Genomic DNA, 26,426 nt, shown 5'->3' with positions numbered 1-26,426 from the left:
ATTCTCCAAAGGCCTATGGGAAAACTCGATGAGACAACGCTCCTGCACATGTGTCAAGGTTCGAGCTGCACAGTCCACTGGATGGCCCATGGACACTTCTGAACAAGCTCTTTTGCAGGGCAACCAGGAGGCATCGAGAGTGAATGGTGCCACCACTCCAAGGGGTTAAAGCACCTTCACAGGTCTTCGGAGATTGAGTGCAAAGCAGGGATCTGCCCGGACAACAGCAGGCTCAGGGTACCAACCTTCTTCAGCGTGATTCTGGATAGTCCTTGGGTCCGTTTGGCTCTTCTGGCACAAGTAGTGTGGATTGTGACCAGATACTCCCAGCCCACTTCCTGGGTACTGTAAGGAACTCATGGTGGCAAAGGTAAAGACATGCACGTGAGCACAGTTCAAGGGTGTTTATTAAACTGTATAAATAGATTGAAAAAACGCCTAATCTAAAACCTAAATCTAAGATGGGAGCAAGCTACAACCATCAAATAATAGGGCAGTCCTATTGGTGTCTGGCCAAATAAAAGGGCTTATACTAAAAAAAACTATTGGTAATCCTTACAACTAAATACAAAAAAAGAGTGTGGGATAAGGTTCACAAGAAATAAAGAAGTGTTCACAAATGGTAAGTCAGGATGTAGTAGCCGGGGGTCTCCCTTCCCCACATTTTGAGCACAGGACAAGGCGAGACTCCTGAGCAGAGCACACACGCGCAAGCTTTCTCAGCATGAGACTGCAGTTCCGTTCCCCGGTATCAGGACCTTCGATGGGTAAGTCTCTTTTCTACAATATGTCCCTTGCCCCCAAGGACCTGATTAGTTCAAAATAACAAACAAAAAGTTCCTTTCTGTATGTATGTTGGGTGATGCCTTTTCACCCCTGGGTCCCCCTCTTCCGGGCTCAGGCCCCTCTTGAATATCAGTCTGCCTCCATCTGGTTCACTCTGGCTTGTATTCAAAGGATTTCTTGGTTGCATTCACGTGTCGGTGGGTGATGACGTTTCACCCCTGTATCCCCCTCTTCTGGGCTCAGACCCCTCTGGAATAGCAGCCTCCCTCTGTCGGGTTCACTACGGCTCTCATTCACACGCTTTCTCCTTTCTTATTCACACTCTTTGGTTGACTGCTTTTCACCCTGGGATCTCCCTCCTCCAGGCTCACACCCTTCTTGAATGTTAGCCTCCTTCTGTCGAGTTCACTATGGCTTGGTGTCCAAAACAATGTCCCCTTTCGCACTCACAAGTCTTAATTTCATTTTAAACAGTTCACTGTGGACATCCGTCTGTTGGGTTTACTCTTGTCAACACACTGTTCATTGGAACTTCAGGCCCCTTTCTATTGGCATCCCTCCATCGGATTCACTCTTGCCAATTCTTTGCCAATCATACAGTTCTTTCTCTTGAACTCACTATACGGGATTCATTTCCCTTAGCTTTCCAATCACGTGCAGGTCACAGACTTTCAACTGTACAGGGGTTTTTGCTAGACCCCTGTATGACCACTTTCACCTTTTCCTTGCGGCTCTCCTAAGGCCTTGTGGTTTCAGTAGTTTCAACAAATGCGGGATCAGCCAGAGTCTCTCGAGTGAGCACCCACGTGATGCCGGACCCCTCTGCAGCTAGATTTCCTTTAATGTTAACAGTTCTTTGAACTGTCCTCAATTTGCCACTTTGCAACTTTCGTTCACCCAGTTTGGTTTCGTATCGGTTCTCCCCTCGACTCACCGGCTGTGATGAACCGCTTGGCTTTTGTTGTATCTGGAGTCAAGGATGGTACCACGGTAGCAGGTGTGTCTCTGTTCTGCTCATCAGCGTAGGCATACTCTGTGTACCGTTGACATCTGCTGCAACACACACTGGCTATTGTTCATGGTCTTACGATTCCTCCCACTGAGGCTTTGCGGGTCTGGGTCGGAAAGGGCGAGGACGCTTCTCTCCTGGTCACCCTTTCGATTTTCACCACCTTTTTCCTCCTCTTGAACTGCCATGCTTGGATAGCTGTCGTGTCATGTGGTCTGCCTTGCTCATATAGTGTACTCTTGTGCTCCACGTTTTATCCCTGTGGGGAAGGGAAAGGGCCGTCAGGTGTGTGTGATTCTGGTCAATTGCCTGACCCTTGTGTTGGGACATTTCAGGTAAACGGTTCTGGAGTTAGTCTGTTGTCTTTCGTAATGTGTGAAAGTGTTTGTACCTCCAACCTCGGAATGACCCCCATTGAGTTTTCTGTGGACGGATACGTGGGAGGGATCGGATCTGATGGCTAACGGGAGGGCACTCCATTCTTTGGTAGCCACGGCAGGGAAGTTGCGGCCCCCCGGCCTTATCTCTCTTGAATTTTGGCACGGTGAGGAGATGGGCAGTGGAGACGCGAGTAGGTATGATCGTTTGGGATGATGCAAGTATGTTAGAGAGGTATTTTGGAGCCGTGTTGGCCAAGTATTTGCGAGTGATCAACATCGTTTTGTACCTAATCCTGTCCTGGACCGGTAGCCAGAGTACTTTGCGTCTCGTTTCGGAGATGGGCTCTCTCTTGGGGATATTTAAGGCTGCTTGTGGGGTGTTGTTTTGTGTGACCTGAAGTGTTTTGATGTTACTGATGGAGGCTCCAGCGAGAATGTTAAAGTAGTCGAGTTTGGACAGGAGGAGGGCTCTGGCGAGGGTCATGAAACTGTCTGGTAAGGTCTGCATGCCTTAATGAGCTTAGCAGTGTTTGCTGACGATGAAATAGTTGTGTTGACTTGAGAGGGAAAGTGATGAGTCGAGGTACACTCCCAAGGTTTTTACCTCTTTCAGGATGGTGATGGTTTTACCGTCTATTGTGAAGATTTCGTATTTTGGGTCGAGTTTTTTTAGGCATGTTTTGGTGCCTACCAGTAGCAGCTCGGTTTTGTCATCGTTTAGACATAATTCATGTATAGACATCCAGTTTGGATGATCTGATAAATGTTGTTGAGTGTGGTAGAATCCTTTTCGTAGTTGCCTGTGATATGCAGTAAGATCTGCATGTCATCCGCATAGTTAGTGTAAGACTCTCCAAGTTCATCTAGGTGGTTGAACAGGGGCTTAGTGAAGATATTATATAGTGTAGATGACACGCAGGATCCTTGGGGTACACCACAGAGAACTGGGGCAGGAGTGGCATTTGCTGTGTTGGAGAAGACTCTCGTTCATTCTGAGAGGAATGATTCTATTCATGTTATGGCTTTTGAGGAGAAATGGGCTGCGCTAGATAAGTGACGGCACAGGATTGTGTGGTTCACTAAGTCAAAGGCCGCCGAGAGGTTAAGGAGAAGTAAGATAGGTAGGTTTCCATTGTCAATGATGGCGTCCATTTGGTTTTTGAGGACGAGAGCGCAGTTTCTGTGCCATGCCTAGGTCGGAAACCCGATTGGGGTAGGCCCAGGAGGTTGTTTGTTTTGAGGTGTTCTTGTATTTGAAGGTAGGCGGCTCGGTCAAGGATTTTCAGGAGGAAGGGGACGTGGTGTTGGGACGGTAGTTAGTCGGGATGTTCGGGTCAAGCGATGGATTTTTTTAAGAGTGGGAGGACCCAAGCATCTTTTAGATTATAAGGCATGGTGCCATGTGTGACGGAATTGTTGATGAGGGAGGTGATAAATGGAGCGAGCTTGGTGATACAGTCTTTGATGAACGGAGCGGGGCAGATGTCGCCTTGGCATCCGGAAGGTTTAAGGCTGGAGATGATCTTGGTGAACTCTGGTGTTAGCGATTCGCTCGTTGTACGTTAGGCCTTTCACCTGGAGTACAGTTTGCTTGTATTTTTTTAGCAGAGGTGAGGAAGAGTTCTCTACTGGCTTTAGTAGGTGAGATTTCCCATGAGGACTCAGCGGCTTGTTTGATGCATCTTAAGTGTTTGAGGCTGGGTGTATACCAGGAGTTGAGATGGGCTGCTGGTTTGGGTTTGCAAAGTCTCAGTGGTGCTATTTTGTCGAGAGCCTGTAGGAGCGTGGCATTGTAAAGCTCTACCATGTAGGCTGGGTTGGCAGTTGAGTGGGTGTAATTTGTAATTGGTCGCAACAAGGGGAGCATGTTGGTGCAGTTAATATTGCGTGTGTTTCTCGTAAGTGATGCTGGGCAAGTTGAGGAGCGGTTTTGAGCGGGTTTTGAGCCGGGTGGTGAAGGTAATGACGTTATGGTCAGACCAAGGGCAAGGAGAGTTAGCTGCGATACAAGTCGACCCATTCAGGTCAGCAAGCCAGTCTAGGGTTAGGCCTTTGTTGTGGGTGGCAAGATCAATGCACTTGGTGAATCCTAGAGAAGCAATTGTGTTGTGTATGGCAGAGGCATTGATGCCAAAGCTGTCATTGAGGCCTAAATTGAAGTCACCTAGAATGATGATTCTTGAGGTAGTCTTGGTATTATTGGATAGGAGGAGGGCTATATCCTCATCGAAGCATTGGAGAGGGTCTGGGGTCTGTATATGAGGTGGAAGGTAAGTGAGGCAGTGTTATGGAGCGAGAGTTTAAGTGAGAGTAGTTCGCCTGATGGGAGAAGTTGGCTTGGTAGTTCTCTGATGGGCAGATTGGATTTCGCGATGCGATCAGACCGTTGCTATTGTCTTTCCTAGATAGGAAACCCCATCCTAGAAACAGGGCTAGTTCAGGGATTTTGTTAATAAAACCTCCGTTAACCATTCGGAAACTGGTGAACAAGGAGGGTAAAGTATTGGTAAAAAGCAAATTTTGAGAATTCTGTAACAGCCTATAAATTGAATTTTATCAAAACATCTTGCAATGGATTATGTAGCAATTAAAATATGGTCTGGCCATGAGCAATATGTTGACCTTTTATCTTCACCCTACAGTTGTTGCCTGTTTTTTTCCATATTTGGGAAGTGGGAAAAGAGTGAAAACCATCAAATACTCAGCTTTTGTGAATTACGAGAAATGTAATCTCCCATTCATTTTATGTTCAGTTGTTTGCTCATTAGATCCAAATATTTATTTCCGATTATTAGTAAAGTTGTAAAGTTGCTATCAGAAAATTGGCAGATTCTTACAAACATTGTAGAAGCTCGGCTAATTACCTGAAATTATACATTGTATGGCGCGCATGGAGTCATCGAAGAAAGACAGTCAATAAGAACTTGTCTTCTGTATGGATCTCATATATTCTAACTGTATAGCATTTGTTTTAAATTGCAAATATAATTGATTTGAAACATGTATTTATTGATTGTACAAATATGAATGTCATGTTTGTTCTTAACAGAAATGCACTTTATGGAATATGTGATATTAGAATCATCTATTCATTTGTTTTACAATTTTGTCTTACATTTTGCTTTTATAATGTAAAATTGTTACATGAATTTGGGGCGTTTACTAGATGTGAGGAAAATCATGTGCGAGAGGATGTCACCAAGACAACGACACATGGATGGAAACAAAGCTAGTGTGATGTGTGTGCTACCGCAGGGTATTGTGGAAGATTGTGTGGGTCTGGAGATAGCCTCATGCCTCATGGAGCAAGACCAAGCTTGAGTGATGTGTGTACTAATGCAGGGTAGTGGGGAAGATTGTGTGGGTCTGGAGATATCCTCATGACTCATGGAGTAAGACCCAGCTAGTGGGATATGTGTACTACAGCATGGTAGTGTGGAGGATTGTGTGGAGCAGGGGATGTCCTCATGATTTATGGAGGAAGAACAAGCTAGTGGGATGTGTGGACTACAGCAGGGTAGTGTGGAAGATTGTGAGGGTCTGGAGATATCCTCATGACTCATGGAGCAAGACCAAGCTAGTGGGATGTGGGCAGTACCGCAGGGTAGTGTGGAAAATTGTGTGGGTCTGGACATATCCTCATGACTCATGGAGGAAGATCAAGCTAGTGGGATATGCGTACTACCATAGGGTAGTGTGGAAGATTGTGTGGGTCTGGGGATGTCCTCGGGACTCATGGAGGAAGACCAGGCTAGAGGGATGTATGTACTACCAAAGGGTAGTGTGGAAGTTTGAGAGGATCAGGAAATGCGGTCATGACTCATGTAGGAAGACCAAGCTCGTGTGATGTGTGTACTACCGCAGGGTAGTGTGGAAGAATGTGTGCGGCAGGGGATATCCTCATGACTCATGGAGGAAAACCCAGCTAGTGGGATGCGTGAAATGCAGCAGGGTAGTGTGGAAGATTATGTGGGGCAGGGGATATCATCATGACTCTTGGAGTAAGACCCAGCTAGTGGGATATGTGTACTACAGCAGGGTAGTGTGGAAGATTGTGTGGGGCAGGGGATGTCCTCATGACCCGTGGAGGAAAACCCAACCAGTGGAATGCACACAGTACCTTAGAGAAGTGTGTTAGATTGTGTGGGTCAGGGGATGTCCTCATGACACATGAAGGAAGACCCAGCTAGTGGGATATGTGTACTACAGCAGGGTAGTGTGTTAGATTGTGTGGGTCAGGGGATGTCCTCATGACACATGAAGACCCAGCTAGTGGGAAGTGTGTACTACCGAAGGGTAGTGTGGAACATTGTGTGGATCAGGGGATGTCCTCTTGACCCATGGAGGACGCAGCTATTGGAATGTGTGTACTACCGTAGGGTAGTGTGGCAGATTGTGCGGATCAGGGGATGTCCACATGACTCATAAAAGACCAAACTAGTGGGATGTGTGTACTACCGCAGGGCAGTGTGGAAGATTGTGTGGGGCAGGGGATGTCCTCATGACTCATGGAGGAAGACCAAGCTAGTGGGATGTGTTTACTACCGCAGGGTTTTGTGGCAGATTGTGTGGGTCTGGAGATATCGTCATGACTCATGGAGGAAGATCAAGCAGGTGGGATGCGTGTACTACAGCAGGGTAGTGTGGAAGATTGTGTGGGTCTGGAGATATCCTCATGACTCATGGAGGAAGACCAAGATAGTGGGATATGTGTACTACCGCAGGGTATTGTGGAAGATTGTGTGGGTATGGGGATGGCCTTTGTGACTCATGGAGGAAGACCAGGCTAGTCGGATGTGTGTAATACCACAGGGTAGTGTGGAAAATGATGTGGGGCAGGGGATGTGCTCATGACCCATGTAGGAAGACCCAGCTAGTATGACGGGTGTACTATCTCAGGGCAGTGTGGAAGATTGTGTGGATCAGGGGATGTGCTCATGACTCAAGGAGGAAGACCCAGCAAGTGGAATGTGTGTACTACTGCAGGGTAGTGTGGAAGATTGTGTGGGTCTGGAGATATCCTCATGACTCACGGAGGAAGAACAAGCTAGTGGGATGTGTGTACTACAGCAGGGTAGTGTGGAAGATTGTGTGGGTCTGGAGATATCCTCATGACCCCTGGAGGAAGACCCAGCTAGTGTGATGCACACAGTACCTTAGAGAAGTGTGTTAGATTGTGTGGGTCAGGGGATGTCCTCATGACACATGAAGGAAGACCCAGCTAGTGGGATGTGTGTACTACCACAGGGTAGTGTGGAACATTGTGTGGATCAGGGGATGTCCTCATGACTCATGGAAGACCAAGCTAGTGGGATGTGTGTACTACAGCAGGGTAGTGTGGACCATTATGTGGGGCAGGGGATATCCTCATGACTCACGGAGGAAGACCCAGCAAGTGGAATGTGTGTACTACTGCAGGGTTTTGTGGAAGATTGTGTGGGTCTGGTGATATCCTCATTACTCATGGAGGAAGACCCAGCTAGTGTGATGTGTGTACTACTGCAGGGTAGTGTGGAAGATTGCATCGGCAGGGGATGTCCTCATGACTCATGGAGGAAGACCAGGCTAGTGGGATGTATCCAGTACCCCAGAGTAGTGCATTAGATTGTGTGGGTCAGGGGATGTCCTCATGACTCATGGAGTAAGACCCAGCTAGTGGAATGTGTGCAGTCATTCAGGGTAGTTTGGAAGATTGTGTGGGTCAGGGGAGATCCCCATAACCTGGACACATGGTGGAAGAGAAAGCTAGTGGCATGTGCACATTTCCTCGGTAGTGTGGAAGATTGTGTGTCTCAGGGGAGATCCCCAGGACACATGGAGGAGCACCCAGCTAGTGGGATGCACGCAGTACCCCAGAGTAGTGCGTTAGATTGTGTGGGTCAGGGGAGGTCCCCAGGACACATGGAGGAGCACCCAGCTAGTGGGATGCACGCAGTACCCCAGAGCAGTGTGTTAGATTGTGTGGGTCAGGGGAAGTCCCCAAGACCCATGGAGGAAAACCCAGCCAGTAGAATGCACGCAGTACCTCAGAGAAGTGGTTGTACCCAGTCTGCACCAGTGCCGTTATCAGCAAGTCCAGGGAAGTTATCAATGTCAGCTGCCAGGAGATGTTGAGCATGAAGACGTATGTTGCGATCGCCTTCACCACACTGCGCAGGAAAATGTTCACATTAGCGGCGATGGATCGACTCATGCTGGCGGTGTCCGTGGAGAGTCGCGAGGTGATCTCCCCTGTACAGGGCCATCAAGGAAAGTGAGTCAGCACTCAAAACAAACTCACAACAATGCCTTTCCTTCCCCCCATATCCACACCAGGAGGCAAAACCTTGTTTGGATATGCAATTGTTTAGCTATGTTGCGGTCTGGTGCTCATTTGCTCAGCCCCGAGGATTCTCTAAAACTGAACCGCACATGTTGCTGAGGGCTGGGGTGACAATCCCCCAAAAGTAAGGAGAAGGCATACATTTCCTAAAGACTAAATGCGTCCACTATTTTGATATACGCACACACGCATCTACACACACACCATAAGGGGAGCAAAGACATGAAGAAACCTTCTTAAACCCCTTATAACCTGCTCCTGTCAGTTTGTTCTTTAACAGTCACCTCTTTTCATACAAACCCCCGGCCCTTTGTCTACTGTATGAGAAGGGTACGGAGGCTGCCATCTTGCTTTCCCATAATACACTGTGTTTATATATATTGTGAGAAGTGTCCATGCAGCCACATCGTAGAGTGTAAACATTTCACAATTAACAGCCCATGGAGACAAGCGAGCACATTTATTTTGAATAAAGACAGTGAACCTCTTTAAAAAGATATCAAACATACAATCATGTTACATCAAATGAGTCAGCCATCTTTGTTGCTACTCCAAAGTATGGAAAATTGCAGGAGAGACAGAGAGAAGAAGAGAGAGAGGCAGAAAGAGAGAGGAAGAGAGAGCGGCAGAGAGACAGAGAGTTAGAAAGAAAGCAGTACAGAGCGAGAGAGAGAGAAAGAAAGAAAGAAAGAGAGAGAGAGAGAGAGAGAGACTGCAGATCCTGAGTATGAATTCATGGAGGAGAGCGAGAGTGCCTAAACTTAGAGACCAACAGTGGTGTGGTCTAAGGGGCTGCCCCGAGCTAGTGGATGCTGCACTCAGAAGGAGGTCTACAGGGATCCTTAAACCACCTCAACTGATTACCCACACTAAGGCACGAGGCAGAGACAGGAATGTTGTGTGTGGCACACGCGGTGGAGAGGCATCACTCAGCACCTCGCCCCCAAAAACTGGAATGCCCTGCCCACCACACTAAGAAATGAAAGATCCTACTCCACCTTCCGCAAAAGGAACAATTTACTTACCTGTAACTGTTGTTCTCCAGCATGAGTCTGGCATGGATTCACATGCTCATGAATATTCCCAGTAGTCAGGCCGGGAATCCTCGGTAAAGAAAAAATCAGTATCAGTTTCGTTTCTGATCTGTCTTTCCTAGTAGTAACCAATCACTGATCTCTGGGGGGTCATATTGCCCCCAGCCAATGACTGCCCTCTCCCTAAGCCCCGACTCTGGCAGCCATCCTCAGATTTGGTAGCACGCAAAGTGGCAGTATGACCAAGTGAAGAGCCGCAGAGGGGTAGGTGGGAGGGTTTGCATGTGAATCCATGCCAGACCCATGCTGGAGAATAACAGTTACAGGTAAGTAACTTGTTCCTTCTCCAGCATGGGGTCTGACATGGATTCACATGCTCATGAATAAAAGAATACACAGCAGTATACACATGCACAACCACGGGAGGTGGCAACAGGCTCAACATTAAGCATTACATCCAAAACTCAACATTAAGCAATTCTTACCTCCTCCTCAGGCTCACCTTAGGCAAATAGGTTGCGCAGCACTGCTTGGCCGACCCTGGACTCCTCCCTGGAGTCCCGATCGACGCAGTAGAATCTTGTGAAGGTGTGCGTCGACCTCCACATAGCAGCCCTGCAGATGTCCAGCAGGGGCACACCAGACAGGAACGCCGTGGTAGCAGTGATCGCTCTGGTCGAATGGGCTCTCGGGTGGCCAGGCAGCGGTAGGTTTGCCAACCGGTGACAGTGCATGATGCAGCCGGAGAGCCATCTGGAAATGGAAATCTTCGAGAGATCCTTCCCTTGATTCACAGACCCAAAGTTCACAAACAGTTGTGACGTCTTCCAAAAAATCTTTGTGCGGTCCACGTAGAACTTCAGCGCTCTAGATACATCCAGCGAGTGCAAAGTCCTCTCGGCCGGCGTCGAAGGCGACGGGAAGAAAACTGGTAACACCAAGGGCTCGTTGAGGTGGAAGTGCGACGGCACCTTGGGCATGAAGGAGGGGTGCATCCTCAGCACCACCCTCGTGTCATGAAAAGTCAAGTATGGAGGCTTGCAAGATAGGGCCTGGATCTCTCCCACTCGTCGTGCGGAGGTGATGCCCACAAGGAACGCTGTCTCCCATGACAGGAACTTCATAGGCGCCGAATGCATAGGCTCGAATGGGGCCCCCCCATGAGCCTGATCAGCACCACATTAAGCTCCCACGTCGGGGCAGGAGCCTTCACCAGCGGGAACGATCGGAATAGTCCCTTCATAAATTCCTTCACCAGGTGATTAGACCACAAGGACGCCCGTCCCGTAGTCCTGGTATATTGGGAGATGGCAGCCAGATGTATTTTGATGGAGGTGTGAGTCAGACCAGCTTTGGCCAGCGACAGTAGGTACGGCAGTACTTGAGGGGCCGTAATCCGCAGAGGGTTAATCTTCTGTGCACGGCATCAGACAGAGAACCTCTTCCACTTATGACCATAACACTTAAGAGTTGAGGACGCCTTGACTTTTGCAAGAACCTCTCTGCAGTCAGCCGGGATATTGTACCCTCCAAACTCTAGTGCTGCAGGAGCCAGGCCTGCAAGTTCAGCGGCTGTGGGTCGTGATGGAGAATGGCGCCTCCTTCTCTGGAGAGAAGATCTGCGTCCGCCAGCAGCTTGACTGGTGGGGACGTTGACAAATCCAGACGGTCCGGGAACCAGATCTGCCTCGGCCACGCCGGTGCGACGAGGATCATTCTGCACCTGGACTTCTTGAGCTGGTTGATGAGGCGGAGCAGCAACGGCAACGGAGGGAACGCGTATAGAAACAAGCCGTCCCAGGGGAATGAGAAAGCCTCGCCCATGCTCCCCGGCTGCGGGAACCTGCTGGCGAACCTCTGGCACTTGGAGTTCGTCGCCGTCGCGAAAAGGTCGATCCGGGGTTTGCCCCATCGTCGAAAGAGCCGATCCACCTGGTCCTGACGTAGTTCCCACTCGTGGCACGAGTGCAGCTCCCTGCTGAGTGAGTCGGCGATGGTGTTTTTTATTCCTACCAAGAGGAAGGGAACCAGAAACATCCCCTGGGCGACGGCCCAGTGCCACAGATCCTGGGCCTCCTTGGATAGGGCTGGGGATCTGGTGCCCCCCTGCTTCCGTATGTAGAACATCGTGGTGGTGTTGTCAGTGAAGATCCTCACCACTTTGTCCTTGAGGGACGGAAGGAACGACTTGAGCGCCCAGAACACTGCTCGGAGCTCCAGAATGTTGATGTGGAGAGACCTCTCCTCCGGAAGCCAAAGGACTCTTGCGTGGAGATCTCCGGTGTGGGCCCCCCAACCCTCCAGGGATGCGTCCGTCGTCATCGTCTCCTGAACGCCGGGGTTTGAAAGTCCGTGCCTGTAGTGAGGTGAGCACGGGTACCCCACCATAGGATCGCCTGACGGAACTCCTCGTCGAGAGGGATCCTGTCCTCGAAGCAGCCCGTCGCCTGAAACCAGCGGGCGTCGAGGAACTCCTGTAGCGGACGCATCCAAAGTCTGCAAAGGGGTACCAGATAGATGCATGAGGACATCATCCCGAGGAGGGACTTGATGTACCTCACCCTGGCCACGTCCGTGGCTAGCAGGCGCCGCACCTTGCCCAGGATGGTCTTCGTCCTCTCCTCTGACGGGGAAGCCAATTGCCCCACTGTATCGAGCTTCGGTCCCAGAAACAGTGCTACTTGCGACGGAACCAGGTGGGATTTGGGGTAGTTGATGGAGAACCCCAGTTCCGTGAGCAGCCGGACGGTCCTCGCTGTGTGTTCGACGGCGAGTTCTCTTGTCCTTGCCCGGATTAGCCAGTCGTCCAGGTAGGGGTAGACGTGAATCCCCTGCTGGCGCAGCCGCGCCGGCACTAGTGCCAGGCACTTGGTGAATACCCTGGGTGCCGACTTTAATCCGAAGGGTAGGGCTCTGAATTGGTAGTGGCGTCCCTGAACCACGAACCTGAGAAACTTCCTGTGCCCTTTTAGAATGGGGGTGTGGAAGTAAGCATCCTCCAGGTCCAACGACGATAGGAAGTCGCCCTCCTCCAGCTGTCCCACCACGTGCTGGAGGGTGACCATCCTGAATTTCTGCACCTTGATGTATTTGTTTAACCGACGCAGGTCCAGGATGGGGCGCCAACCGCCTGTCTTCTTTCTGATGAGGAAGTACCTTGAGTACACTCCGGAGCCCAGGAGCCTCCTGGGGACGAGCTCGATGGCACCTTTCTTGAGCATCGCCCTTACCTGCAACAGCAGTTGAGGGATGTGATTCTCCTTCCTGGCCACAGGAGGAATGTGAGGGCACTTCTTTTGGAATTCCAGCGAGTGCCCGTTGGCCAGAGTGTCCAGCACCCGACGGTCGGTGGAGATGGACTCCCACACGCTGACGAACTTCGTCAGCCGGCCTCCCACCGGGGTGCTTCGGTGGGGGCCCAACGACACGGCCGGGTCAGTCTTGCTTGGAGTCGGCCTTGCCGCCTTGGCCTCCTCGGCGACGACGGCGGGATCCCCCTTGCTTGCCGTGACCTCTGTAGGCCTTCTGGGAAGAGGAGCGGGCGGCCTGGCGGTAAGTGGAAGAGCCACCGCTAGATCCTTTGGAGGCACCCTGTCTGCCTCCGGAGCTCCGAAAGGGCCGTCGTTGTTGAAGTACCCCTAGGGCCCAGGCCGTCTCCGAGTCGGTCTTGATGGCCTGGAGAGACTCATCCACCGCCTTACCAAAAAGGTTGTTGCCGTCGAACGGCATATCCAACACTCTGGTCTGGACGTCCTGGAGAAAGTCTGTCGCCTTGAGCCATCCTCGTCGTCGGAGGCAAACTCTGTTGCCCAATTGGCGAAATCCGGTATCGGCAATGTCCGTTGCCACCGTTATGGTGTGATCCGATGCCACCTCGCCTTCCTGCAGAATTTGTAGGGCCTCCGCCCTCTTGTCGTCAGATAGAAAGAACCAGAGCTCCCTGTCGTAGCAGGCCACGATCGCTAAGGCACTGGCTGCCTTAATCGTCGTCGCCGCCGACGAGATGACTCGTCGTCCCATGGAGTCCAACTTCTTGCCCTCGCTGTCCGGCGGGGAAGTGGAAGTTGAAGCCGCCGCACCCGCTGCTTTCTTCTTAGCCGATGCCGAGACGACAGAGTCCGGCGTGGGCTGGGCCCTGAGGCACAAGGGGGCGGCATCGGGGACTTGGTACTTCTTCTCGTACCTGTCCCTCTTGGCGGGTGTCATGGAAGGGTTTTTGAGGACAGCAAGCCCCTCGTCCCAGATGTCGTCGAGCAAAGTCACTGTGAGGACCGTCTTCCTCTTGGCCTCTCGTCGTTGGTAAAGAAACCCTTCCTTTTTTTGTTCTTCAGGGCAGAGCTGAAAGAGCTCGGATGCCCTGGTTATCATGGCGTGAAAGGAGCCAATTTCGTCGGCTGGAGAAGCCCGAGAGGGGGGGGGGGTGATGACGGGATGTCCGCTGTGTCATCGCCGCCGTCGTCGTCCGTCCCTGTCGCTGTATTCATCGCTGTATCCTCTCTAGGGTCCGGCGAGGGGGTTGAGGGGTCCACAGGCCTCGCGGGCACGAAGGGCAGAGAGGGGTGGACTCTCCTCCGCTTGTTCGGATGGTTTCCCGACGGGCCTGGTACTGGATCTTCCGTCGGGGTCTGTGGTAATCTCGTCCTTATCTCGGTACATAAGGATTGGATCGCCAACAAAATGGCTGGCGAGCTATCCTGGGGCTCGGGTAATGGCTGCGACGGATGGGGTGGCCGCTTCACTGGGCCCTCTTCGTCGCCATCGTCGCTATCTTCGATCACGTCAGCGGGGACCGTCCCCTGGGATCGAACCTTCTCGAACCTCTCGTTGAGGCCTATGAACCTCTCGTTGAGGCCCTTCTCGGTTTCCACGAGCTCCCCCTCAGAGGCTGATTCCGAGTCTGTAATGGCCACCGCCCTCCCCCCCCCTTTTTTTCCGCCGGGGACTTCACGGGGGTCTTAACGATGGGCTGGAAAGAGGATTTCCTCCGCGGTGGCAGGGATACTCTGGGCCCAGAGGCCGATTCCACTGGCGTAGTCTCAGCCGGCTTCGCTAGGGTCGCAGCGACCACTTCGATAGAGGCTTTTGCCGGCTGGATCAAAGCCCTCACCACCTTAGGTGCGTCCTGGGCCTTCGCCTTGGGGGGAGGGTCAGCGCCTCGCTCCCCCTTCGAGATCGACCGGGGCCACTCCAGCAGCTTACCCGGGTTCTCGGACTTCCTCTTCCCCGAACCAGAGCGCTGGCTCGTGGTTGAACGTGCCAGGGAAGTCGCGCCCTGCCTGGCAGCCGAAGAGCTTGACCTTTCGGCGCTCCCGGTGCCCGCGGACTCGCGGTGCTTGGCCTTCTGTTGGGCCCCTGTCGCTGGGGCGCCCTCACAGGACTTAGAAGCCCGCTCAGACTTTTTCTTCACCTTCTCACCTGCTGTGCCCTTCTCCAGCCAGGCGGCGAGGTGGGAACGACGATCTTGTTTGGGAAGTTCCGAAAGGTTCTTGCAGAACGCACAGTCCTTCTCCACGTGCGTCTTGTCCTCATGAAGGCAGTAGAGACATCGCGAATGCTCGTCCTCCTTGAAAACATTTTGTAATCCGCATCCAGGGCAGCACCTGAACAGCTTGGATCCGGGCGTCGAGCTTCCCTTGTCCTGGGCCATGTCCGTTGAGGTAGGCCGCAGATCTTCCGGAATCCTCCAAGAAGCGTAAACTCGACGAAAACTTCACCTTTGAGGGGCGTAGAAGAATTCCGAAATGGGTCCCTGTTATCGGAAGTAGAAACGGTGGAGCTTGAGGCTCAATTAAACCAAAAAAATTAGAAAATCTCCTGAAAACGCAGCAAAAACTCGAGAGCTAAAGCACGAGAACTCCCAACACTTGAGCGTGCGGTAAAAATCTGAGGATGGCAGCCAGAGGCGGGGTTTTAGGGAGAGGGCAGTCATTGGCTGGGGGCAGTATGACCCAGATATCAGTGATTGGTTACTACTAAGAAAGACAGATCAGAAACAAAACTATTACTGATTTTTTCTTTACCGAGGATTCCCAGCCTGACGACGGGGAATATTCATGAGCATGTGAATCCATGCCAGACCCCATGCTGGAGAACACTAAAAACCCTACTGTTCTGCTAAATGCATCTACTGTAAATGTATCTACCTGCCTACACATGCTGTTTCTCTGTAACCCACCAACTGCAAAAAGTACTTTCTCCTTCTGTATCTTGAGCTCTACATCTTTTATTCCATGCTTTGTCACCACTGCTGTGTTTCATATGTTAAGATAAGCCCTCTGTAACAGCGCCACGATGCTCCAGGGCTGTTTGTGCGCTTTATAAATGCAAATAAATAAAAATAAATACATAAATAAATAAATTACACAGCCCACAAAATAAAGACCCCTTTATTAGCTTTCCTCCCAGTCCACAAGTCACTGTTTTGCCCGTGGGCTGGGCCCACCAGTTCAGGGGTCCATCACATAGTCATTGAAATAGGCAGGCTTCCCCCTTTGGGGATACCTCCTGCCCACTTCCTGGATCAGGCCCACCTCACCTGCGTGCCCTCGACCTAGGGGACTCAGCGGATGGGCCAGGCCACCGCCGTCGTCCAGTATCTCACCACAGGATCGTCTCCGGCCTAGTCTCACCCATCTTCTTGAAGAAACTGGCATTACGGGTAACAGATGCAGTCACCATCGAGCCACGCACCGCCACAACGTCCATCGGACCAGGCTCATAAGTTAGTGAAAGCTTGCCTTGTGGATGCCTGTTCTTCCGGAGCACTTCATCCCCTGGAGTCAGCTGTTGGGGCCAGAGCCCTCTCCTGATGTTCTCCCTCTCCGTCCGGAGTCTCCTTTCACGCTCCACCTGAGCATCATCAATTACGGCCGGTTCCCGCTCCCGCACTTCAGGGATAAGACCCCTCGGACACCGCCGAAACATTGTCCCTGCTGGTGCCACTCCAATGGGTGCCTGATGGGTGGCTCTATATACCCTCAGGAACTGATACAGCGCCCACTGCAGGCAGTGGCCTTGGCCATGAGCGATGCAAAACTCCTTGTTCAGAGACCTCATGAACCTCTCAGCTTCACCATTGGCACAGGTCCAGACTGGTGTAATATTCCCGTGCTGCATTCCGTAATCTCCCATCAGCTGGGCGATGCTATCCCCTTGGAACGGCGGTCTGTTGTCTGAACACAGGTCTGAGGCAGGCCGCGAGTGGCAAAGATCTTTTCTACGGCCACGGCCACCTTGTCAAAAGAGACCGATTCAATGAACTCGACCTCAGAGTACCGTGACCACTCAACCACCACCACTAGAAAATTAGTGTCCCAGCCTGTGTACCCAAAATCTGCATGGAAGTTTTCCCAGGGCCTCGTTCCTCGGGGCATCGTCTCGATAAGGGGCTTTCTCTGTGCTGGGGCAGTCGCCTGGCACCACATGAAGGCCGACACAAACTCCTCCAACTGTCTCTCAACCATACCTTTTGTCGTAGCCACCACCGGAATCCATGACCCTTGCTGACGTTCCGCCTTTAGTATTAGCAAGCACTCGTCCTCGGCCGCCGCCTTTTCCAGCTCTTGGAGAGGCACTGAGTGTGGGGTTGCCGCCTCCACGACTAGCCTCCTGTGTTCGCCTACTTCCTCCCCACTGATGTTTCCACATCCTTCAACCTCGCCTCTGGGGTGCCTAGACAGATAATCTGCAGCGTTGTTACTGCCTGGCCGATACATCAACAAGACCCCATAATCCAGGAGTGCCAGCATCCACCTCTCAATCTGGGCTGGAGGTTTGGAAGATGAGCCAGTCATGATCGGCAGCAGGAGGTCACTTACCACCGTCACCGGCCATCCCAGTATGTATAGGCGAAAATGCTGGCCCCCTCAGAAGACTGCCAGGGCCTCCCTCTCAATTTGCGAGTAGCGATGCTCTGTCTCCGACAGTGCCATGCTTGCATAAGCGATCGGTCTGACCTCCCCATTAGCGTCCGTCTGGGTGAGGACTGCACCCATACCAAAAGGGCTGGCATCCACCACGATCTCTGATGTCAGGGACAGATCGAAAAATGCCATGGTGTCCTCCGCCGTCAGCGCTCCCTTCACATCTTCGAATGCGGACCGCTCCAGCGGACCCCACTGCCACGTGTCTTCTTTCTTGGTGAGACTTCTCACGGTCTCAGACCTGGAGGCTAGGTTCCGGATAAACCAGCCACAGTCGGTGACCATACCCAGGAAGCTTCGGACTTCAGACACATTCTCTGGGGGACTCCCCTCCACAATGTATTTGACCTTTCGGGAGTCAGGTGACACGCCTCCCTCCTTGAACACGAACCCAAAAAACTCAATGTTCTTCTTGAGGTATTCGCATTTTTCCTTCTGCAAGGTCAGTCCGAGCGCCTGCAGCCACTCCAGAGTTCTCACAAGCCTCTCCATGTGTTCCGCCTCAGTCTTTTCAAACTCCAGGATGTCGTCACTGATGTTGAGGACCCCATCCAAAACCGCCAGGTCCCCACGGATGATGTTTTGGAACACCTCCACCGCTGAAGAAGCCATGAAGCTCAGGCACTTGTATCTATAGAGGCCTCGGTGCATGGTAAAGGTGGTTATGTACCGTGAGTCTGGATGCAACACCACTTAAGGGTATCCCGTCCGTAGGTCAAGCTTTGAAAAGAATTGTGCCCCTTGCAATTCCGCAATGATGTCACCAATCGTGGGCGTGATATGTCTTTCACACTTGATGGCCTTGTTAGTGAGCTGCATGTCCACAGAAATCCTCACTGAATCAGGTTGCTTTGGCTTCCTGGCGATGACTATTGGAGACACCCACAGAGTCAGTCCATCCACCTTCTCAATGATGTCCAGCGCCACTAAATTGTCCAGTTATTTGTCGACCAGATCCCGCAGATGGAATAGGACTCTGCAGTGCATGAGCGCAATCGGCTGTATCGACTCGTCAATATGCAGCCTCACTGGTTCACTGGCCATACGGCCTATTCCTTAGAAGAGCTGGCTGTACTTCGCGAACAGCACCTGTACATCTTCCACATGCACTGATGCGGTGGAGCTCAAAATGCCCAGCGCTCCTGCTGCCACACAGCTCAGGAGAGTGTTGCTGCTGACGCTCGTTACATAGAATCAGACCTTGATTGACGACCCTCCATGCTCAACCTTTGCCACAAATGCTCCGGCCAATGGGATGGACTGCTCACCGCCAAAAGTGAATATCTGCGCCCTGGCTTCTGCAGTGTGGGCGGCACCACCATGGCATCATAGTGCACCATGGCCATTACATTGACTGACACCCCTGTGCCCACCAGCACCGGTACCGTCGACTCGTTGGCTTTCATGAGGCACTGTGGCTGCCTTCTGTTGGTGGCTCGTAGCGCACTGACACTCGAGATAAAGAAAATGTTCTCCTCCTCTTCATCTTCGTGAGTCATGCTATCATCCCCTTGGTCTACTTGTGAGACATTGAGAGGGCGCTGTGGCCTGAAGAATCCTGCCCTTACCGGCCCCCTCGGCATCACAAACGGCAACAGAGCCCTGCACATACGGGTATAGTGGTCGAGTGCCCCACAGTGTCCCCAAGCCTACCCCTGCGCCAGGCATTCTGCGGGGTGCAGAAGATCATACTCACACTTGCTGCAGGATTCGAGGGCCCTGGCACCGCAGTCACGCTGGCCACCACACACTGTCGTCCCCTCTTCCTCCTTGACCTCAGCCCATGACACACACATCCTCAGTCGTCCCTGGATGTAATGCTGCGTCCATTTTCGATCCCCGCACCTCTGACACCTCATGGCATCTGCCGAACTCCAATATGCGGCATTGCTCACAATGCCTAGCGCTTCTGCTGCCCCTCTTCCTCCTTGACCTCGGCCCATGGCACACACATCCTCAGTCTTCCCTCGACCTAATGCTACATCCATTTTCGATGCCCGCACCTCTGACACCTCATGGCATCTGCCGAACTCCAATATGCGGGGTAGCGTGAATCCTGATTCCCGCAACACTTGCCTGCGCAGTTTTCCAGATGCACAGCCTTGTATGAGTTGGTTCCTGACCATTGTTTGGGGGTTCTCCCAGGCACACGACAGGGACATATAGCGCAGCTATCCATAGAAAGTGTCCAGCGACTCATCGTCCTTCTGTTTGGCACTGCACATCACAAAGCGTTCATAGTCTGCATTGGCCAGCGTGTACAATGCAACCGCAGGTGTCAGGGACTGAAAGAGACACCAATGCTTACCCAGGGCCTAAAGAGGAGAAGAAGACCCTTAAAGGTACCCCTGCGCTTAAGGTAAAGCCACTTAGAGAACCATCCAAGCTCCCAAACCAGACCCAAAGCCCCAGCATAGAAAATAAAGCCTTTGACATCCAGACACAATAGCTACAACACTTGAAAGACACACACAAGCAATGAGGCACATTTCTTTCCTCCATGCCAGTGCAGAGGGAAACATTATTAATTGGGAGTCCTGCTCATAATGCTGCGGAAGCCCCCCAGATACAAGATTGCCTGCAGGCAAATTGAAACAGACTTGCTTTGTACGTAAGAGAGAGAAATCCAACATTTTATTCTCCCAATTTGGTGCATATGCAGGAGTTACAAAGCGGCAAGTCTCCCATGACAAAGGAATTGGAAACACCCCAGACCACTCCCATGCTTACCAGGGGAATTTCCACAGTCTAGTCACATACTGGGGAAACTGGGGGACACCGGGTGAAGTGGGCAATAAAGGCAGGGATGCTAGGTGGAGAGATCTCCAGGCCAGCTATGAGTTCCAAGAGACTGGCCGGCCCTTATATAAGTTCTGGCCCACTACCTTCCAGTCCACCCAACTCTCAAAACATTGTGCATTTATCTGAACACCCCACACCACCCAGCTCAGGTGGAGCCACAGCTCATAAGCATCTCCCAAGGGGAAGGGAGTCCACACTTTAAAAAGCAGTCAGATCTGTTGTGCAGCATTTGAGAAGGAGCTGGAGGCAGAGGGGAGAATAATTGGAGGGGAGATTGGAAGGCGATAGTATTGAGGGAGAAGGAGGAGGTGATACCATCTGGAGGAGAGAGTTTTCAGAAGAGCATTGGGGAGTCTAAGACACCAAAGCTGAGCCAGAGGGGGATACAGACCCACACTTCTCAAGAAGGTGGGGGGGGGATTATTGAACCCTAGAGGGCTTAAGATCGCAAAGGTTCCAATGGACCAGGATGGCCCAGGGAAGACTTTAAAGGCAGTAGTAGGGACAAGACAATGTCATCTGGGGCCACAGTGCTTACCCTAGGGACCATCAGGGCGGTAGACTCCCAGGGACCAGAACCCTAGAGCAAGTGATCAGGAAAAATATGAAGCCCAGAGCTGGATCCCTAGATCCTAGGGAAGCAACGACCTGGACTGGAAGATCCAAAAGTACTTCCTGCAGGGAACCTATACACTGCTACTCACCTGGGACCTGGGAACTTCAGAAGGACTACACCCCAGGCACAAACGAAGACGGTTCGGGAACTCTGAGAACCAACAACCCGGAGACAAAGACCAACGTTAAAAGCTAGACCTTGAAGACGCTCTGTTTCGATCACATTTGATTGGAGATTTTATCTAGACATTCTTTTGCGATTGACCCTTGCCGTTCTGAACCCGAATACCCTTGTGTCAGCTGCCTTATGTTGTTTTGTATGGAGTGTGATGTGCGTGTGTGTACCCATAGTGAGTAATTCCAAGTGCCCGCCTGGGTGTATTCCGGGTGGATAGCAGGTGCAGACAATACGTACATTCAGGCCTCATGCAAAACCCACAAAAGCAGACATTTCTTACAGAACAATTGTACAGATATAACTCCATCCAACGAACCCTGGGGCTGAGATGATATCTGGAGCAAATCCATCCCATAAACCTCCCCAGTGGGGGTGGGCCCGAGATAATATTGGAGTAACTCCATTTAAAGAGCCCCAGAGCAGAGATGATCTTGGGGCAGGTACAACTTGTGGATACAATAGTTCAAGGGTTACCTGTCTTAGCAGAGTCAAAGAAGCTGATTTCCTGGCTCACCACGGCCTTGAAAAGCAAGAGACGGAGGCGACGGGTGAGCCGGGCGAGGGTGAACATGAAGAGACCGCCTCTGCACCCGGCTGAGAAGGAGCTGCAGGGAAGAGAAGAGACGGGTTCAATTGTGAGGACACAGTACAAGGCAATCCCCTGCTATACAAGTCAAACCACATACAAGCCGTCAAGGAGCTAAAAACACTACCCTACTCTACACTACACTAGAAGCAATTCATATCCCAAGTCAAAACACATACACGCCTTCAAGGAGCTAAAACACTACCCTAAAGTCAAACCAAATGCAAGCCTTCAAGGAGCTAAAAACACTACCCTAAAGTCAAACCACATACACGCCTTCAAGGAGCTAAAACACTACCCTAAAGTCAAACCACATACACGCCTTCAAGGAGCTAAAACACTACCCTAACGTCAAACCAAATGCAAGCCTTCAAGGAGCTAAAAACACTACCCTAAAGTCAAACCAAACACAAGCTTTCACAGACCTAAAAACACTACCCTAAAGTCAAACCAAATAAAAGCCTCCAAGGAGCTAAAACCACTACCCTAAGGTCAAACCAAATACAAGCCTTCAAGAAGCTAAAAACACTACCCTAATGTCAAACCAAATACAAGCCTTCCAAGGAGCTAAAAGACAGCCCTACTGTACCCTACACTAGGAGCAAATCACATCCCAAGTCAAACTAAATACAAGCCTTCCAAGTAGCTAAAAGATGTCCCTACTCTGCACTACACTAGAAGCAACTCATATCTCAAGTCAAACCAAACACACACCTTCCAAGTAGCTAAAGGACTGCATACTCTACCCTACACTAGAAGCAACTCATATCCCAAGTCAAACCAAACACACACCTTCAAGGAGCTAAAACACTACCCTAAAGTCAAACCAAATGCAAGCCTTCAAGGAGCTAAAAACACTACCCTAAAGTCAAACCAAATACAAACTTTAACAAAGCTAAAAACACTACCCTAAAGTCAAAACAAATAAAAGCCTCCAAGGAGCTAAAACCACTACCCTAAGGTCAAACCAAATACAAGCCGTCAAGGAGCTAAAAACACTACCCTACACTACCCTAGAAGCAATTCATATCCCAAGTCAAACCACATACAAGCCTTCAAGGAGCTAAAAACACTACCCTACTCTACACTACACTAGAAGCAATTCATATCCCAAGTCAAACCACATACACGCCTTCAAGGAGCTAAAACACTACCCTAAAGTCAAACCAAATGCAAGCCTTCAAGGAGCTAAAACACTACCCTAAAGTCAAACCAAATACAAGCCTTCACAGAGCTACAAACACTAACCTAAAGTCAAAACAAATAAAAGCCTCCAAGGAGCTAAAACCACTACCCTAAGGTCAAACCAAATACAAGCCGTCAAGGAGCTAAAAACACTACCCTACTCTACACTACGCTAGAAGCAATTCATATCCCAAGTCAAACCACATACACGCCTTCAAGAAGCTAAAACACTACCCTAAAGTCAAACCAAATGCAAGCCTTCAAGGAGCTAAAAACACTACCCTAAAGTCAAACCAAATACAAGCTTTCACAGAGCTAAAAACACTACCCTAAAGTCAAACCAAATACAAGCTTTCACAGAGCTAAAAACACTACCCTAAAGTCAAAACAGATAAAAAGGCTCCAAGGAGCTAAAACCACTACCCTAAGGTCAAACCAAATACAAGCCTTCAAGAAGCTAAAAACACTACCCTAATGTCAAACCAAATACAAGCCTTCCAAGGAGCTAAAAGACAGCCCTACTGTACCCTACATTAGGAGCAAATCACATCCCAAGTCAAACTAAATACAAGCCTTCCAAGTAGCTAAAAGATGTCCCTACTCTGCACTACACTAGAAGCAGCTCATATCTCAAGTCAAACCAAACACACACCTTCCAAGTAGCTAAAGGACTGCATACTCTACCCTACACTAGAAGCAACTCATATCCCAAGTCAAACCAAACACACACCTTCAAGGAGCTAAAACACTACCCTAAAGTCAAACCAAATGCAAGCCTTCAAGGAGCTAAAAACACTACCCTAAAGTCAAACCAAATACAAGCTTTAACAGAGCTAAAACCACTACCCTAAAGTCAAAACAAATAAAAGCCTCCAAGGAGCTAAAACCACTACCCTAAGGTCAAACCAAATACAAGCCGTCAAGGAGCTAAAAACACTACCCTACACTACGCTAGAAGCAATTCATATCCCAAGTCAAACCACATACACGCCTTCAAGGAGCTAAAACACTACCCTACTCTACACTACACTAGAAGCAATTCATATCCCAAGTCAAACCACATACACGCCTTCAAGGAGCTAAAACACTACCCTAAAGTCAAACCAAATGCAAGCCTTCAAGGAGCTAAAACACTACCCTAAAGTCAAACCAAATACAAGCCTTCACAGAGCTACAAACACTAACCTAAAGTCAAAACAAATAAAAGCCTCCAAGGAGCTAAAACCACTACCCTAAGGTCAAACCAAATACAAGCCGTCAAGGAGCTAAAAACACTACCCTACTCTACACTACGCTAGAAGCAATTCATATCCCAAGTCAAACCACACACACGCCTTCAAGGAGCTAAAACACTACCCTAAAGTCAAACCAAATGCAAGCCTTCAAGGAGCTAAAAACACTACCCTAAAGTCAAACCAAATACAAGCTTTCACAGAGCTAAAAACACTACCCTAAAGTCAAACCAAATACAAGCTTTCACAGAGCTAAAAACACTACCATAAAGTCAAAACAAATAAAAAGGCTCCAAGGAGCTAAAACCACTACCCTAAGGTCAAACCAAATACAAGCCTTCAAGAAGCTAAAAACACTACCCTAATGTCAAACCAAATACAAGCCTTCCAAGGAGCTAAAAGACGGCCCTACTGTACCCAACACTAGGAGGAAATCACATCCCAAGTCAAACTAAATACAAGCCTTCCAAGTAGCTAAAAGATGTCCCCACTCTACACTACATTAGAAGCAACTCATATCCCAAGTCAAACCAAACACACACCTTCCAAGTAGCTAAAGGACTGCCATACTCTACCCTACACTAGAAGCAACTCCTATCGTTATGACACCCTTTACGCCCAACACATCCATTGGCTATCTAGCCATACTCTCTACACTTTCTGCCTTAGTTTTTACAACAGCTCCTCGCCATATTCTGACTACAGAAAGGCAACCTAACAGAAAGATGTACACACAGCCACCAACTAAACAGACTGCTCCCCTGACCTGGACCCAGCTGAATCAGGCTTGTCCAACTGGACTAAGGAACTCTAGACTAGGTACTAGACTACCCAAACAGCCTGCGCCCCTAGCCCAGACCCAACTGAGACAGGCTGATCGTATCACACTAAGGAATTATAGACTAGGCACTAGACTAACTAAACTGCCGACGCCCCTCTCAGGCCCTACAGAGCCAAGCCTACCCCACCGAACTACGAAACCTCAGACTAGGCTACAGACTTCCCAAACCACCTAGCACTCACATACCCCTTAGCCACGCTAAGAAGGAACTCAAAAATACCAGCCGAATCAGGCACACAAGGAAACCTAGCTGCAATCTAACCCTTTGTACCAATTCCTCTGAAACTCTGCCTAATAAGGTCCACACTAGCAATAACACGCAAATAACTCAAAACCTCAAGGATGGTCTTATCAACGCCAGATCCATAATAGCTCACGCCTCGGAAATTGCTGATATCATCACCTGTAACCAACTTGACTTCCTAGCAGTTACCGAAACATGGCTTCACAAAGCCGCTGGCCCTGCCCTCATGATAGCCATACCCCCTAACTTCACCATATTCAGAAAAGACAGGGAAACTTCCAAAGGAAGAGGCATAGCTTTTATTTGTAGAGCCAATCTCACTATCAAAGAAATAGACAGCCTCACTATGCCGTCAGCTGAACTACTCTCCCTTAAACTAGAAATCTCGGCCACACGTACTATCACAATACACCTGATCTACAGACCCCCTGGTCCACTAGGCACCTTTGAAGAGGACTTAACCACCCTACTAAATACGAATGCCAAACCGGGAACTCAAATCTTCCTATTAGGAGATCTCAACCTAGGCTACAAAGACCCAAAAGACTCTAATGCCTCCACTATAGCTAACACTATTGAGGAGGCAGGCCTCACTATTCGAAATAACAGCCCCACTCATTCTAAAGGTCGCCCACTGGACTGGGTCGCAGACATCAATTGCACCTCCCTCATAACGGCAATTGAGCCCTGTATCTGGACTGATCACCATCTGATCTCCCTGACTATCTCGGACCTCCCACAACCTAAATCTACCAAACCTCATGCTCCATCTGCCCTCACCTGTTGCAAAAAAAATATAACACTCGCTAACATTCTCCCCTTGCTCCAACCCATCACTAATCACTCCAGCCAGCTCTCTAACCCTAACGATCTAGTTGACCTGTACAATAACACCTTCAACTCAGCGATCGATGCCATTGCGCCGCTGAAACCCACTAAATCAAAACCCAGTTGCTCATCTGAACACGTGGTTCACACCCGCGCTAAAAGCCTTACACAAAGAGAAACGACATGCAGAAGCCTGCTGGAGAAAAAAACCCTCCTCTCACAACAAAGACCTTCTCACTGCCCTCTCTAACAGCTACAAAAAACAAATCATTCAGGCTAAAAAAGAGACCTTCAATGACAGAATCAAAAAAGCCAATTCGAACACCACGGAAATCTTCTCCATTCTGAGAGAATTAGAATCCCCAATTGCACCCATAGACTGTTGCATCAAAGACAAAGTCTGGTGCACTAACATTCAAAAAGCCCTATGCAACAAAATCACAATGCTACAAGACAAAATAC

General features: G+C 50.1%; 1 protein-coding gene across 2 annotated transcripts in view; it reads right to left on the bottom strand.

Moving 5' to 3' along the window:
* Positions 1-26,426, bottom strand: part of LOC138522069 (antigen peptide transporter 2-like) — a 249,280-nt gene that overhangs the window by 118,527 nt on the left and 104,327 nt on the right. For both annotated transcript variants that reach the window (XM_069635307.1, XM_069635308.1), the window contains exons 4-5: positions 21,523-21,653; positions 8,201-8,406 (exon numbers count right to left, since the gene is read on the bottom strand). In XM_069635307.1, the coding sequence (XP_069491408.1) occupies positions 8,201-8,406; positions 21,523-21,653 (337 nt within the window). The remainder of the gene's footprint in view (positions 1-8,200; positions 8,407-21,522; positions 21,654-26,426) is intronic.

This window comes from Ambystoma mexicanum, chromosome 13 (assembly GCF_040938575.1).
Source record: "Ambystoma mexicanum isolate Mex_15411 chromosome 13, UKY_AmexF1_1, whole genome shotgun sequence".
Lineage (NCBI taxonomy): Eukaryota > Metazoa > Chordata > Amphibia > Caudata > Ambystomatidae > Ambystoma > Ambystoma mexicanum.
The sequence above is the reverse complement of the archived record's forward strand: the minus strand, read 5'-3'. Positions and strand labels throughout refer to the sequence as shown.